The sequence below is a fragment of the Podarcis filfolensis genome (assembly GCF_964270895.1).
Source record: "Podarcis filfolensis genome assembly, chromosome: 2".
NCBI lineage: Eukaryota > Metazoa > Chordata > Lepidosauria > Squamata > Lacertidae > Podarcis > Podarcis filfolensis.
The window spans coordinates 30,688,179-30,705,877 of NC_139605.1; the positions used below are offsets into that span (position 1 = coordinate 30,688,179).

General features: G+C 40.6%; 1 protein-coding gene across 1 annotated transcript in view; it reads right to left on the reverse strand.

The window, feature by feature from the left end:
- CNTN3 (contactin 3) overlaps window positions 1–17,699 on the reverse strand; it is a 161,925-nt gene that overhangs the window by 40,601 nt on the left and 103,625 nt on the right. The window contains exons 4-8 of the mRNA XM_083600643.1: window positions 14,696–14,899; window positions 14,154–14,256; window positions 13,014–13,198; window positions 4,494–4,630; window positions 701–830 (exon numbers count right to left, since the gene is read on the reverse strand). Coding sequence (XP_083456769.1) covers window positions 701–830; window positions 4,494–4,630; window positions 13,014–13,198; window positions 14,154–14,256; window positions 14,696–14,899 — 759 coding nt within the window. The remainder of the gene's footprint in view (window positions 1–700; window positions 831–4,493; window positions 4,631–13,013; window positions 13,199–14,153; window positions 14,257–14,695; window positions 14,900–17,699) is intronic.

The window sequence follows — 17,699 nt, forward strand, 5'->3', positions numbered from 1 at the left end:
CACTCAGCCTTGATGACTGTTTGCCATTTGTTTTCAAAAGCAAGTTGGCATAACCTCAGTAACTGGCCCCTGTCTCCATAATCAAGGAAGGGGTCACAGGAACCCACCTTATTGCTTTTTAAATGACATTGCTCTCCCAGGAATACCAGGGCCGTGATGCAGAAGGTCAGCACACCTGAGTAATGTGCTGAACCGAAGTTGCTTCCAGATCGTGTGATTAGTTTTAATCTCTGGGACTGCATCCAAGCCTTTGTCTCTGCTCTCCCCCTAATTAATAATTTATCTTGGTGTCCTCGTTTTAAAGCAGTGAACGATTGGGCTGTAAAACACACTAGGCATCATCTTCCACCCCCGCACCCATCTAATACATCCTCTAGATGCAGGTGAGTAAAGTATTGCAGCACCACAATTAGAAGTTGCTTTGCTGCGATGAGAAAACAACAACAACACCCCAAGTTTTGCCACTTGTTTTTTTCTTAAGGCAATCATTCTGACAACTACATGGCATGGAAATACATATTTAGTAACAGTGGCACAATGGATTGGTGCATCTGGCTGTTAATCAGAAGGCCGGTGGTTCGAGCCCACCCAGGGATGACTGTGGGCAGGTTTCCTGCATTGCAGGGGTTGGACTGGATGACCCTCGGCGTCCCTTCCAACTCAATGATTCTATGAAAGAGATAGGAAATTTTAGACCTACCTACAACTCTGAGATCAGCGCTGGAATATATTGTCCCGTGTTTGTTTTCTGCAATACACTGGTAGATGCCAGAATCTGACAAGTTGAGGTTTGTTATGATCAAAGCCCCATTTTCGATTTGTATTCTTCCCTGGACAGCAAAAGCAAAAGTTAGAAATGTATGTGCCTTTAAATGACTGGTAAAACAGACACGGGAAGCTATTTTGACTGCATAACTATATCCCATGCTTTTATCAAATTTCATTTGAAGAGTTTAAATGTAGCTTAACTGATGCTTGAGTCAACTGTGAAGTTTCTGGCATGCTCTGACCAAAGAGAGTAGCACAACAATAATAACAGTAATAATGGCCTTTATGAGCTACAAGGCTTTATGTGCTATCCAGCAGATATAAGCCTCAAACTGGAACAGCAGCTCTGGAAATCCTCTTTTGAATTCTGAGAAAATTGAGTTGGATTTGATTGTCAATGTGCCCTATTCCTAACAATCCTAGGGATCAACTCACTTTAATTTTGGTGCTTACAAGGATGCCTACTTCTATAAAACAGTTTTGCAGCCTGGCATGGGGTGGGGGTTCAATTCTGCTCCTTCGGAATGTCAAGTCATATTACAACTCCAGGACTGGGTGTAGTGTTTTGAGAAAGAAACAGAGGTCTTGTTCACCTTGAAGCACGAATATACATGAAGCATGAATTCAGACTGTAGGTGGAAGTTTATATCATTGCTTATTGAATATGCAAATAATAATGTTATATGCTATCACATTCAGCAATCAGTTTATCACAATTTATGCACACTTGAATAAAAAGAAAGAAACCTAAGAACTTATAATTTATCTTTAGAGGCACTTAAAGAACATCAATCAGCCTTGACTGTAATAGCACGGGTTTTTTGCCTGATCATCTGGGCAACAGGACTCAGCCCCCTTGGCCAGTATCACATTTCCACCATCACTTTTGTGGTCCATGATTCTCACTTAGGAATGATTTTTTTAAGCCACGGAGGGATTCATTTTGCAGTTGTGAGAAAGAAAGAATACTAACATGACTAGAAGAGAAATTAGTAATAGATCCTTACAAATCACACTAAAATCCTTACAAATCACTCCCCACTAGTAATAGCAATGAAGAAGAATACAATACAATGTGATAGAAGAAGATATGACTAAAGAGACTTTTGAAGTCTGGCAATCCCATCAGCAGATGTAAACATCCTCCAATGCCTAGGCGAATAAAAACAGTATTTGCCTTGCATAAAGATATAACAGAGATGGTGTTAGGTAAGCTCCCCTGGGGAGTAAGTTTCAAAGACAGGATCCCACCATAGGATCCCACCTGTATCACTCCCTGCCTCACCTTCAAAGGTGCATAGAGGTGAGAAATAATTATAAGCAATGCTTTCGACTCTGATCCTTTCAGCTACTGCTGGCAAAATAAAGTTAGGAGTCTTATTTCTCAGATCATCCAGTCTGTGAACAAAGGCACGAAGAAACTGCTCATCATATTGGGGAACTTTACACTTTAGCCCACTTAATTTATCTGCAATTATTAGGTTTCTAAAATCCATAATCTCAAACTCATTAACTTTCTCAGGGAACTTTTTTTTTATTTGCCAGTTCAATTTTGTAATCAATATATGCTCTTAAAATGCCCATTTCATTTAAGAATATTGCTTTCCATGTTTTCATAGGCAGGGGAGATCCAGGATTATCTTCAAATTCAGAGTCTATAGACTATAGAGCCCCCTCCTCCTACATCCTTTTGCAGACCTAATAGAAGCCTGTGTACAGTTTTCTCCCTGCCCCCACAGAATCACCTCCTATTGAGTTACTTATGTTCATGTATAGGTAAAGGTAAAGGACACCTGGACGGTTAAGTCCAGTCAAAGGCGACTATGGGGTGCAGCGCTCAACTTGCTTTTCAGGCCGAGGGAGGTGGCGTTTGTCCACAGACAGCTTTCAGGGTTATGTGACCAGCATGATTGAACTGCTTCTGACACAAAGGGACACTGTGACGAGTGCCAGAGCACACGGAAATGCCGTTTACTTTCCCGCCACAGTGGTACCGATTTATCTACTTGCACTGGTGTCCTTTTGAACTGCTACGTTGGCAGAAGCTGGCACAGAGCAATGGGAACTCACCACCATCATGGGGATTCGAACCGCCGACCTTCCGATAGGCAAGCCGAAGAGGCTCAGTGGTTTAGACCACAGCACCACCCGTGTCCTCCATACATGTATATAGAATCTTGAACTAGCACTAGATACAACCCTAGGCTCAGATTCAGCGTTCTCTGACTGCCAGCGGGAGGGTTGTTGTGCTAACAGAAGGGCAAGAATAATGGGGGCACAATATGAAATCTGCACAACAGCTATGCGCGCGGAAAGCTTGTTGTGCAACCGATTGCACAATAGGAAGTATCAGAATTAAAGCAAAACCAAGCAAATTGTTGTGCAACCAGCCATGAGTACCATTCCACTAGCGCAAAAAAATCTGCTAGTGCTAAGGGACTTTAACTTAGCGCTATACCAAATTCCTCTCTTAGTTATTTATCACCCTACTACTCAGTTACTTATCACTGTACTTGGTCTACTAGGAATCTTGTCCAACTGAACAACACTTGCCTGACAAATGCTGATCCTGAAACCAGCAACTAGGAATGTGCAAAAGTGATATACAGTGGTACCTCAGTTTACAAACTTAATCCGTTCTGGAAGTCCGTTCTTAAACCGAAACCGTTCCTAAACCAAGGCGTGCTTTCCCTAATGAGGCCTCCCGCCGCCGGTGCCCTTCCACCGTTCGGATTCCATTCTTAGACCGAGGTAAAGTTTGCTAACCGGAACACTACTTCCGGTTTTGCAGAGTTCGTATACCGAATAGTTTGTAAACAGGGCTGTTCTTAAACCAAGGTACCACTGTAGTATACTTCGAATAAAGTTGATATTCTCAGTCTCACATACGTAGATGATACTAAAAGTGAGACAACAAACATCTGTTAGACTGTAATTTTCATAGTAACTGCCTGCCAATAAATTTTGTACCGTTCTGCCCTCCCCTGCCTTCCCCATCTACTGCTTTTGTCTATTCAGCAAGGGGAAGGGGAAGCTGACTGAGTTGGCAAAATGACACTTCTCAATAGATTTGATTTCTTGTGCTTTTATGTGCAACCTTTCCATTTGATTTGCATAAGTGAGCAACATAAACAGTGCAGAAATGATTATATACGAGGGAAGCCAGAAGACAATCTCTCACCCTGCAATGTGATACAGGATGAAAATAACTTCCATTAAGCCTGGAGGCACCCTTCTTTGTAGGATAGATAACCTGGCTAACTGCTCATGTAAATGTAAGAACCATGAGTTGTATACAATGCTAGTCCTACACAGGATAGACCCGCTGAAATTAATAGACATGACTGACAGGCTCATTAATTTTAATGGATCTGCTCTGAGTTGTTTATTTATCGCATTTATAAACAGACTCGGATTAGCATTACATACAGTACAACCCAAGCAATTCAACAGTAATTTTAAGAATAGGCAGAAATGATGGGCGCACAACCTTCATGTGCCAACACCACCATGTACATTGGCAATGCAGCTTAGCCCATGTGCCAAAGAATAAATCCTCTTAAGCATAATTTGCTATTGGTAAACAATTAACTGCAGAAGCTATTTGAGGCATAACATTATCCTTTGTCAGCTCGTTTTGAGTTACTTGTGCAGAGTCCATGGTCTACATATATGCAAGAATGCCTACCCCACCCCCTGCCCAAAGAAAGAACAGCCACCATTACCTCCAATGCCAGAGGCTCTCCATTTCTCAGCCACCTGTAGGATGGCTTGGGTTTGCCACTTGCTCTGCATTCCCAGTATAAGTTGTCTTCCACCGCAGCTTCAAAATCCTTTATGAGTTGAACCCAGTGAGGCTTTGCTTTAAAGGAAAGCAAAAGGATAAGAAAGCCTTAATAGAGAGGGGTATTGTTCTTCAAGAAGGTGATAACAGAAGCATGTTAGGAAAGCAGCTGACCAACAGTAAATGCAGGGAATGTTCTGAACCAAAAAAAAAAAAAAAAAAAAAAAAATTCCTTAAATGATACATTAATGCCACATTGTGTTTTTACTTAGGCCTGTTAACATGACTAACGTTACGGCGGCAGGTGCTGATTTCGATGCCATGCCTCACTGACGCATAAGCAGCCAGGAGGAAAGTTTCCATATAAAGGAGAGTATGCAGCCATGAAATTTCCTCACCCAGCAAAATAGTTCCTTGCATCTTTGATTTATTGAGCCTTTTCAGTCATTTTTTTTAAAGACGCCAACTATTTGTTCTACACCCAAAGAACTGTTATGTAAAAGTGAGATGAGCATGCTGATGCTTTTGTTCCACTACATAATATGGGGTTACTATGGCAGGCTTCATGCCCACATAAGGTAGTCACAATACAATGCACCCCCAGGAACAGCTAACAGAAGCAGCACTGATAGGCAATACCACAGTGTGCCTGGAAATAAGGATGTTGGGGAACAGTAATACGCCTACATCACCCAGGCACAGAAGGCATTAATCAAAGCACGGTGGTAGTCAAATGAGCTCATGATATAACACAATCCAGTGCACTCTTACAATGTATAACTAGGCCATTGGAAAAGAGACTACTGTGCTTCTCATTGTACAAGAAGGCCCAACATAGAAAACTAGAGGCTTCTCAGGAGAAGGATACAAGTCTTACTGTGGAACTCATGCATACATGTTCACAACTCCTGCAAGAAGAATGAAAACTATAATAGCAAACCCAGGGGAGGGTAACACTGTGATTTGTCCAGTAGCTCAGTGGGAAAGGAGAGTGAAGCAGTCAACATGAACCATGGGTTTGAGTCCCAACTTAGATAAATGCACAGATGAAGGCAATGCCTACATCATGGGAAGTGGTTGACAGCAGCAATAACTTTAAAGGCAGGCGCGGGGGGAGGCAGATGAAGCAGAACCAGAAGCAATGTCCCCTGCTCCAGAAAGCCAGGTTTAGAGTGTGGGGGGAATATGTATCTGGCCTGTTATGGTGTGGCAAAGGGTACCATTGTGGGTGAGTGGTTCCTAGGTGTCAGGAAGAGATCTATCTGCCCACAAAGATGTACTGTGATAGCTATCCACAATGACTGGCACGCGGAGCTGTAACTCTACAACAGTAACTGCTTATCCTGTTCATGGGCCAAGAAGCCTTGTAGCCTCACCACTCATCCCTGTATGTATTTTATTTATATTGAGATTTTCATTGTACCTTTCTAATGTGTATAGCTGCTCAAGGTACCTTGCAATGGTTAACATTAACATTCCATAATAAAAACCGTATCAGTGTGTATAGAGACAGATCTCTCTTCCCCATTTGAAATTTATACCTCTGGTGCTATAGCAATAATTGGCTACATGCTCAGTCCTATCCCCTTTGTGTTTCAACCTTGGGGTGAATTATCCGGGGTTCTCCAATGATTCTGATGGGAATGTTCAAAGCTATACCAGTTATTCTGCAGGTTTAAGATTATATATGTTGAGAAAAAGATCCTAAATGAACATGGGATTCTAATTTAAGTCTGTTCCTCTCCAGGTCACATCCTAATTTTCCTCTGTGATGTGGTTGAATCCTGAAGGTTGTATTTTTCCTCTACTACCACATTGTGGTAATTTTTCCTGCCAGTGCAGAATTGTGCTTTGTGCACACAGGAGAATTAGTAGTCCTGACCAGTGGGCATAACTCACAGACAGGATTACTCTGGCAATGTCTTAGAGCTCTGCTAAAACTCTTCTAATATCTAATTTCTGTAACCCTGGAGAAAAGCAGCTGATGCTCAGCCTTCACCATCCTAGTCTAGGGTGCCCTTGACTCAATAGCTACATTTGCAATTGCGCAAATTTATCACCTCTTTCTCCTTCCTCAGCCTCTGCTCTGCTACAATCAAACAGGAGGAGAATGCAAGCCCATAGATTTTGGGTATTACTTTTCTTGTACTTTTTAATATCAGTGGGAAAATCTGTAATTCCATCACATTTCAAATACATCATTAAGTAAACCTTTAAATAATGCTGCAATGATGAAGCTTTTAAGTTTATGGAGCATAGAACTTATGCTTAAATGCCTATGTTTGTAATTAAACTTTTTAGGAAAGAACATTTTTGCTATTGCATCTCCATTGTTTTACCACAATAGTCTATAATCAGAAGAAAGTATCGTGACTTCAGCACAGTCAGTATATATGGGTCCAAGCATTAGTTTTTGCCCTTTAGCACAGCTGAAGCCATATAGTAGGGCTCTAGAAGCGAGTGACAATGATCTATTTTAACTTTTCATTGAAATTTTGTGGCCTTGCTATTCCAGAGCTAAACAGAGAAAGACATTCAGAGCTCCTTACGCTCCTGCTATTGTCGGGACCATGCAACTGAGGTTAGCAGTAGCTGATCCGGAGAGAAGCAGTATAAGGGTAAACTAGAGCCAGAACTGGGAAGGGCCAATGAACTAAGAAGCACAGTCTTGAAGCACGGAGCAGAAGCCAACTGAACTATTTACTATTACAACTCATTACCAAACTGAAAACTATGGAGAGACCTGGTCTGAATAGAGATATTGGATTCTTGTCTCATTACACATGCTAAAGCTATTTTTGGTCATCTGCATACTATCCCTTGCTTTTTCCTGTAGGACTAATCGCAGTCGTTAACTGTCGTTAACAGTCGTCAACAGGTTTACCACACCCACTGAGCCTATCACCCATCTCCTACTACACTTCTGAGAAATACCCCACCCCACCAGTGACTAACCTTGGCACCAGTGACTAACAGTGCAATCCTATACAAGTCTACTTACCGTAGTAGTAAGCCATGCTGAGCTGAGTAAGCACATGTAGGATTGGAGACTAAGGCATAGGGTTACAGTACAAAGGAGAAATCCTATACCAGGACAAGTGGGTTAGGATCCAGCAGGTCTCCAGCTGAGCTGGGAGGTTTCTGACACAGCCAGGCTATGCTGACTTCACTCTTTCATCTTCAGCTCAGCTGAGCATAACCCATCCCAGCCCAGTGGATCTCAAACTTGCATAAGATCTGGAAAAACAGGTGTGGCATGGGAGGACCAGAGAAGTGGGTCTTAAGCTGGATCCCAAACCTATTCAGCTCAGTCACATGATCTGGCAACCTGGCACCCAGCAAAATGGTGGCTTAAATGGTGATATAGCTGAAACACTATTTGAAAGGCTTGTTTTTTTTCCTCTCTGCTTAGGCTGGCTCAACCAATAGTAACTCCACTCCTGAACAGAGTTCAGAACTTCTGATGGATGGAGTTTGGACCTGGCATCCCTTTACACCAGCTTAATTTATATCAGTTTGTTTTAAGCCACCTTGCTCCCTCAGATTTGAAAGTTTAGCAGTAGCGTTTGTGAATCCTTCTGTAATGTGATGTTGAAAATTCTGTATGAAGAAATATAGCAAACTAATTGACTGTAGCAACTGAATCCTTAGATATCTGAAGCTGGCATTTTATTCTTTTGATGCAAAGGTCATAGCTTCCCAGTTGCCCCACAAGCTGTCCATACCGTACTATGTCTTAGAAGCCATTCTTTGTTTTTGTATCCAATTGTCTGATCCCCCCCCCCCAGATTCCCTTTGTGAATCTTAAGGGCACTGTTGCCCTCCTTTGCTCTCTTTTTTAACATAATCGTTGCTTTGAGAGAAGTTGCTATGAGATAAGAAGCAATATAATGTAAGAAATAGATGCAGAATACCAAGATAACCTCTTGTGCATTTTAAAGTATGAACACACTGAACGCCAAGAGACTATATTGCTGTTTTCTTAATATGAAACTATTTTGCAAGCTGACAATTTTTGTTTTTTAAAAAAAGTCCCCAAGAAAGGCATTTCTTTATTGTAGAAATAGCAAATTAAGGGATGTTTCACTTCCCATTGCAAAGGCTAAACAATGCACACAGGCAGCACACAAGAAATGCTGTCCCAAAAATCTTTGTGATATATATTGTTCCATAAAGGATTATAACACTACAGTTTGCTATGTATTGTATATATTAAATAATAAATAAGAGTGCAGTCCTTCATAGCCTTTTATCTGCTGCTGGGAGAGACTAAGGTCTGTCAGTTGTGGGCCCCTCCTGCAGCTGCAGAGAGAGCATGGTGGATTGAACGCTACCGTCAATGGTTTTCTTGTCATTAGTAAATGGCCTAGAATATTGACTAGGAAGTACAGTGGTACCTCGCAAGACGAATGCCTCGGAAGACGAAAAACTCGCAAGACGAAAGAGTTTTTCGTTTTTTGAGTTGCTTCGCAAAACGATTTTCCCTATGGGTTTGCTTCGCAAGACGAAAACGTCTTGCGAGTTTGTTTCCTTTTTTCTTAAAACCGCTTGAAGAGGTGCAGTTGCGACTGACCGTGCTTCGCAAGACGAAAAACCGCGCAAGACGAAAAGACTCGCGGAACGAATTAATTTCGTCTTGCGAGGCACCACTGTATGTTGAAGGGGTGTTACAGTGACAGCCACAACACTGCTGGATCTGTTATCATGCAGGGAGCCTGATTCGGAACCCTCAACTGGCACAGCAAAAACAAAAAAGCAAAGTAAAAAATGCCACAGAATGATAACCTTTGCAAACTGACAGGGATTCAGGTGCAGTTGTCAAATCTGCTAGTCCACCGCTGCTTCTAGACACTTGTGACAATTAAGTCTGAGATGAAAAGCAGGTTGTTCATCTGCTGACTTCCACTGTCAGTTTCTGGAAATCACAAGTGGGTTGGTGCCCTTAGTTCCTACTTGGGGGCTTCTCACACGCATCTGGTTGGCCACTGTGAGAACAGGATTCTGGATGAGATGGACCATTGGCCTGATCCAGCAGTGTTCTAAGTGCCGCATTTACGCATAAGCTAAACAAGCTATAGCTTAGGGCCCCACTCTCTTAGGGGCCCCCAAAAAATTTGAAGGAAAAAAACAACATTGGATGTACATTTCCAAAATGTATAATAAAAAACAAATAAAATAAAACCTACACACAGCAACAGTGTTTTGTGTTGTGTAGGCTCCTATGATGTAAGTAATGGGCCCCGCCTGCTAGCCTTCTCCCTAAAATATCACTGGTTTGCTCATTTCTATATATAGGGTACCTACATTCTGCATGGACTGGTTGCATGGCAACATGTGCAAATGTCTTTAGATACCTATTAGGTCCATAAATTACCATAGAATAATAAATAATAATAATTTTATATTTAAACCCCGCCCTCCCCAGCCAAGACTGGGCTCAGGGCGGCTAACAACCAATAATAAAAACAAGTTGATTAAAATACAATTTAAAAGATTAAGATACAACATTAAAACATTAGGGTGCAATCTCTTCATAGGAGGAGAAAGGAAAAAGAAAGAGGGGGAGGGAATCAAACTGATTCTAAGCCAAAGGCCAGGTGGAACAACGCTGTCTTACAAGCCCTGCAGAAAGAAAACAGATCCCGCAGGGCCCTGGTCTCATGAGACAGAGCGTTCCACCAGGTCGGAGCCAGTGTTGAGAAGGCCCTGGCTCTGGTTGAGGCTAATCTAACTTCCTTAGGGCCCAGGACCTCTAAGGTGTTGCTATATGTGGACCTTAAGGTCCTCCGTGGGGCATACCAGGAGAGGTGGTCCCGTAGGTATAGCATATATTCAGCACAAAAACAGCAACCATTTGTTGTTGACAAAGGACAGCTGGACATATAAAAAGCCGCATTACCTTCAGTAGCTTAGGGCCTCATCAAACCTAAATCTGGCCCTGAGTGTTCTTCTTATGTTCTTACACTGGTTAAAATAACAGATCATACAGTAAGTATGCTGTGCAGTGGCGATGATGATGTACCACCACCAGCAGCAACAACAAGAAACAACACGTGCTCATGTGCGCACCCACACATCTATAGTTTGGCTGTATGTGAAGCTTTCCATACCATACAGTGCCCCAACCATTCAGATGGTCCATCAAATATGTTTGCGTTGGGTGAGATTCAGTTGCTATGCTAGCCATAAATAACCACCTCATATGTTAAAGTGATACAGAGTTTATATTATCAGTTCTCCACTGTAATCCATGTGACAGGATTAACCAGTTTTATTTAATCTTTTCCTGCTTTGACATTTGCCTGGGTGACGCTTATAGAATGCTAACTGGTTTATAGTTAGGAAATGTCTACTTATAATTAAAGTTTTCATCCTTTTCTGCACACTGGGAGATCCCCCCCCCTTTTTTTGATTAATATATCTTTTCCATAATTGAGGATGATATCACCTTGTGACTCAAAATATGAACTTGTCACAATGTGGGAGATATCACAGCTTAGAAATCTTATGAATAGGCTAAACCATTTGCACTTTTATCTTCCAATAAAGTAGCAACATCAACTTTTCTGAACTTCCTGTCAGACGTTATTCCAGGAAACAGCGCATGTCATATTTAAGACCTTTTAGATACCACCAGTCTTCCAGAAATCACTAAAATACTGTCACTGACTGTTTTTTGTTCTTCTTGTTGTTATTTACTGGAAATAATTTCCTATGAACCAGGGATCAACCAAATGTAACGGAGAGCAAACTGCTCAAATATAGACTTGAAAAGGAATGCAGATCTCTGCAGTGGAATCTGGACTATAACTTCCTCATTGTAATCACACCAGACACAGCTTCCACTGAGACAAAACAAAAAGATAACCTGCTCACTGGTACAGAGATTAAAACATATATACTTAAAGGATATTATCAAAACTGGGGTTATGTTTTCAATATGATCACCATAGACATCATTATATGAAAAAGCACTTTTCATGTACAAGTTCTCATATACCGATAGTAAGTACGAAAGATACTGGTTCCTGATGTTTTGTAAAGAAATATGGACATAAAAGTGTCCCAATATCCATTTCTGTGATGGAGGAAGTCTTTTTGCAGTGAGAGGAATAATCCTCAACAGAGGAAATGTTTCACCATTGGAGAAAGCCCCATTAGGGAGTAATACAAACCCAAGATTCACTAGTCTTATCCCCTATGCTTAGTCATGTGGCCTGGCAACCTAGGAGAATATATGCCAGCAAAAAGGGTGTAAATTTATTTTAAAGGTCTGCTTTTCCTTAATCCAGCTCAGCCAGCAGTAGTCCTGCTCCTGTTTGGACCTGGTGTACTCTATACTGGCTGCCTGGCTGCCCACACTGAGAATTGTCCCATTAGAGGAAGCTGCACACTGACTGTTGGGAGAAGGAAATTCTGTTAAAAGCAGAAATAAGAGAAATGGAAGCAGAGACCAATAGCAATCAACGTCAGCTTAAAACTATGTTTGAAACCAATAACAAAACTTTTAAGAGTCCAGTCTCTTTTAAAAACTTGCACATTAAAAGCCTACACAAAGAGCAGTGTTTCAGTTGGCACCTAGAAGCCAACAAGGAAAGCGCTAGGTGAAGTAGACCGGGGAAGGGATTTCTGCAAGCAGTTCACTCCAACTATATTCCTGTGATCCTAGAGGGCAGTGAACTATAGCCAATATATTTCTCCTGGTTCTCATCATAATGTACATAATGCCCCATCACCCTTTGGGGGGTTTGATTTAGGAAAGCTCTATGATGTGAGATTAACAAACTGAGATCCCTGTGTAAATAGATTCAGGTAGGTAGCCATGTTGGTCTGACGCAGTCAAAATAAAAATAAAAAAATTAAAAATTGTCCAGTAGCACCTTATAGACCAGCTAAGTTTGTTCTTGGTATAAGCTTTCGTGTGCATGCACAATTCTTCAGATACACTGAAACAGAAGTCACCAAACCCTTAAATATAGTGGGAGGGTGGGGTGGGGTTTTTCTCAGGAGGGTAGTAGGAGATGGGTGATTGGCTCAATGGGTATGGTAAACCTGTTGACCAACTGTTAATGACTGCAATTAGTTCTACAGGAAAAAGGAAGGGATAGTATGCAGATGATTAGCATATGTAATGAGACAGGAATCCAATATCTCTATTAAGACCAGGTCTCTCCATAGTTTTCAGTTTAGTGATAAAGTCCCACTGAATGGTAGCTGGGCTTTGTTCTGACTTCATATTTATACAACTGCATCACATTAAAATTGGACATTTGCCATTTTAAAGGTAAAGGTAAAGGTACCCCTGACCATTAGGTCCAGGCATGGACGACTCTGGGGTTGTGCTCATCTTGCTCTATAGGCCGAGGGAGCCGGCATTAGTACGCAAACAGCTTCCCGGTCACGTGGCCAGCATGACTAAGCTATTTCAACATTTTTTTCTATACAAAAAAGGGTTTCTTACCGTAATATGTCAAGCGCCCCCTGGCAACATTTTTCCCTCTAGAGTTCTCAGTAATGCACTCATAGAGACCAGCATCTTCTTGTTGGAAATTTGGAATTTCAATCATGCCATTGGATTTCCTCAACATTACTTTGCTTGGAAATGGCATCCCATCAGCTCTTCTCCAGTTAATCCGAGGTACTGGGCTGCAGAAACCAAATGCAATTAAGGCTTTTGAAGATAATTTTAAAAGAACTGATTAAAAATGAAACAAAATATTGCAGCATATGAAGGAATTAGCAATATTTGGTACTTTAAAACAACCCCAACACACCACTGTGATAGTTTATTCTAGAGTACCTGTTAAACTTTCATTGACTGGGAATCTGGAACTTGATACTCAGTCATTCTATGTCTTCTAAGATTGAGACATAGTCAAGTGAGCCAAGACTTCATTGCGGTTGGATGGATACATTAATCCTAGGTAGGATTGACAGACACTCTAGGTCCGAAAGCATAAATATGTGCTATTGTTTTAGTCTTTTGATCTCTGGAAATTCTCAGGAGGTATTCTAATTTCAGTTCTAATTCCATCGTCACGAGAATCAGATATTATTTGGGGGGGGGGTGGAGAGGAATCCATGGGTCAAAGTGAAATTTAGCCCAAATTTTGCAGACTCCCATAGTTCAATGTTTTCTCAATTAAACACTATAATCCTAGCTCAGGAGGTTGTCAAACACGTGTTTTTGTGACCAGTCATACCACCTTAGAATCAGTGTGGGATAGTGGTTAGTGCTGTAGCAGGACATGGGAGACCATGGTTCAATCCCCACTCAGACATGAAACTCACTGGGTAACCTTGAGCCAGTCATTCACTCTCAGCATAACTTACTTCACAGGTGAGGATAGAATGGGGAGGAGGCAAAGTATGTACTTATTTGTTTTACACAAGCCAGCAGAAAAATCTTATTAATGTATCACATGTGCAATAACAGTGAGAAGTTGTTTAGTTTATAACTGGACACAAGGATTGTAACTATTTATATGCAACTAAAAAATTATGGCATATTTAAAAGGATCTCACATCATCCATTTAACATACAACATAACTTTTCTGTTTCCAACTACTGCAATATGGATAAACATGAATACAAACTTACTTTCCAAGGGCAAAGCATTCCAGTTTTACTACCGAACCTTTAGCAGCTGGAAGTGATTCAGGAAACTGAACTTCTATTTTGGGTTCGTATTCCCCCATTACTCCTATTATTTCAGAAAAGGAAAAGAGTGATTAGGGAAGGAGGCTTGTATCTTTGAGCTCCAGGGAACAACTACGCAATAAGACTTCTTTGGATATTTTAAGGAAGGGATTTATTATTTTATTTCTTTTAGCTTCCTAGTAGTCTTCGGGTTGACAACTGTCATTTGGTTGACAATTCCTAGTAGCCACTCTTGTCTTTGGGTTCTTTCAATATACTTCATCAGAATCACCACTTAACAGTATCCTACATGATGACATTACACCCCAAAATAAAGGAAAGTATAAGATCCATAACTAGCAAGGCAAAGGCAACATAAATATTTTTGTTAGAGATAAATTATGCATTGAAAAAAGTGTGTATTCCAAAGAATTAGAAACCATTGAGTATTACACTAAGCAACTGTTAGTTGCTACATTACATAAGCATAAACTCATACATACCATCAGTACGCAGCACTAAAGGTGTTGGCGAGCCAAGAACTTTGGCATTTGTTACGGTACTTGTCACAACACATGTATAATTTCCTACATCAGATGGCTCTACTTTGGCTATGTAGAGATGCCCAGTTTCCTGAGAAACAAATCGACGACTGTCTTCTTGCACAAATGATGGATATTCATTGAAGATCCAAGCATAAGAATGTTCTGAAAGTCAACAAATGAAAATACGCATTAAATGAGATGTATTCTTAAGCAGATGAATCCCAAGTTTGCTTGCATACAGTTATGGGAAAAAATCCATACCTAGTAGGAATAATATAGCACCATTTGCATATGATTTCACCCATAATTATTCACATCTCTAAAGCAACAACAGCTTTTTGGTGCTTTTCTAGAACAAGTGTGTGACTTTAAGAAAACAGTCACACACGTCTATCTTTGACTCCATATTGCTTCACTTGGTGACTCAGCACTTAGGGCAAGTTGTTAGATTATAGGAGAAGTGGATTTGGTTCCATCCCTTGTCCATTCTGGCAATGCTAAGATGATAAGAGACCATAAAGAAGGCTGATCGCCGAAGAATTTATGCTTTTGAATTATGGTGTTGGAAGAGACTATTGAGAGTCCCGTGGACTGCAAGAAGATCAAGCCTCTCCATTCTGAAGGAAATCAGCCCTGAGTGCTCACTGGAAGGACAGATCCTGAAGCTGAGGCTCCAATACTTTGGCCACTTCATGAGAAGAGAAGACTCCGTGGAAAAGACCCTGATGTTGGGAAAGATTGAGGGCACAAGGAGAAAGGGACGAGAGAGGACGAGATAGCTGGACAGTGTTCTCGAAGCTACCAGCTTGAGTTTGACCAAACTGCGGGAGGCAGTGGAAGAGTGCCTGGTGTGCTCTGGTCCATGAGGTCGTGAAGAGTCGGACACGACAAAACAACTAAACAACAACAACAAGACGATAAGAAGGGCCAAAAATGTGGCACTAGCATGTCACAAGTCACAATCTGCAGTAACCATAATCCAGTGCAGTTGCACACGCAAAGGTTCATTAGGATTTGCAGCATGCAACTTGGTATTGGACCGGTGACACTGTCATCTAGTCAATTTGTAGTAGTAGTATGGCAATGGGATTAGATCTGATAAGAACTGCAGTTACTATGTAATTTAGTTTTATAGATCACAGTTTATGTACAGAATATGGGTGTGTGTATCAAAAGCCATTTTCTATAGGAGCTGGTATGCTATCTTTCTTCAAGTTCATATGCTTGAATAAGGTTTTTAAAACATGGTTTCAAAGGTAGATATAATTTTCATTTTTAAAAAATAAGTAGATGAATATAAAAGCCTTTGCAGCTTCTATAGCAACTGATTTCAGTTAATTATAATCTAACTGACCTGCCTAGTAGTCATTAACACATCTTGCCAAACTTCCTCACTGCCTTTACAAATCTTCCCTGTGTGTAACCTAGTAATTTACAAGTGGGCCTGGGAAATTATTTTCATGCAGCTACAGGAAAAGAAAATTACTGAATGGTATTAGTATTGCTTTGCCAAGAAATAAGAGAACAGAAAGGTTAATTCACAGTATGTAAAATGTTGCACAAAACTAAAAACAAACTAATGCAAATTATTGAAATATTTATGGTATCTGTTAACAACAGAAAGAAGTTCAAAATTTGATTGCTTTTCCAATTATCTTTAATTGCCCTTTATTAAACTATAAAGTTATACCATTATGTAAGGTAGAAAAAAGCTAACAATGGCAAACAAGTAGATTTCTGGTAATTTAAAAGTGTTTCTAATTATGTATTTCTTAAATTTATACCCTGCCTTTTCACCCAAAGGTCCACAAGGCGTCTAACAGTAAAACTAAAACTAAAATACAGAATATCAGAAACGAAGAAGCCAGATAAATCAATCGTACTAATAAAATCTAATTCTATCTGAACAAATTGCGGCATATTTACAATGTCCACAAGAACTCAGTTGATGATGAAGATATTTAAACCATGGGCAAGTTCATATGGTGATAGAATCGGAATACAGTTTTTCAGATCCCAAGTGGGTCTGTAGGTCATAATCAGCACTTTTTGAATGAACCATAGGACATGGATCAGTAAGGCATGAAACTGCTGAAACATGGGAGACACCTGTTTTCTATAGCCAACTTTGATGCACTCTGAACCAGCTGAAGTTTCTGAACCCGCATCAAACAAGTTAATTAAGAGGAAGAGAGGAAGAGGGGGACCCATTTCCCCCACCTGGTGGAATCATAGTAGAGTTGGAAGGGACCCCCAAGGGTAATCTGGTCCAACCCTCTGGAATGCAGGAATCCTGTCCACAGCTGTCTCTTCATGGCTATTACCAAAACAATCATTTCTGTTCATAAAACTTTGCATCAGCTCCACATATCTAAAATAAAGTTTGTTTACAATCTCCATCAAGCTGATAGCCATGATACTGTCCGTAATTAGCAAAATCAGTTGCTTTAGCACTTCTGGATGAGAAGAGACACCGGAGAAATTGCTGATTCACCTCCATCAGTGATACAAGGTATCTTGTAAGGAAAGGGCAAGCAGAAGGCAAATTGACATGATTCATATGAAAATATTCACAAATTTAAAGGTGTTATTGCTGTTATGTTAAGGGAAGACACAAAAGCAGTTCATGTTAATGATGTCTTCTGGGTAACTTATATAAACAAGATCATGGCAATCAGGAAGAAAGTTGAGTTGTAAAGCTGTCACTCAAAGTCAGAGGTTTACTTGGACTCTTGTTTATCAGTTAAAAGCCATAACATTTACATTCCCATGTTAGAGTAAGATAGTAGTAGCTCTGCGTTAAGACCTGTCAATTCTTATCTAGAAAATGAAATGCACAAATGTAGAACTTATCTATAAGAAACAGATGTGTCCATGTCCAATCATCGTCATGACCGAGGCATGGACTTCGGAAAAACTAGAGGAGGGGGGCTGTGCGTATATGTGAACAAATGCTGGTCCA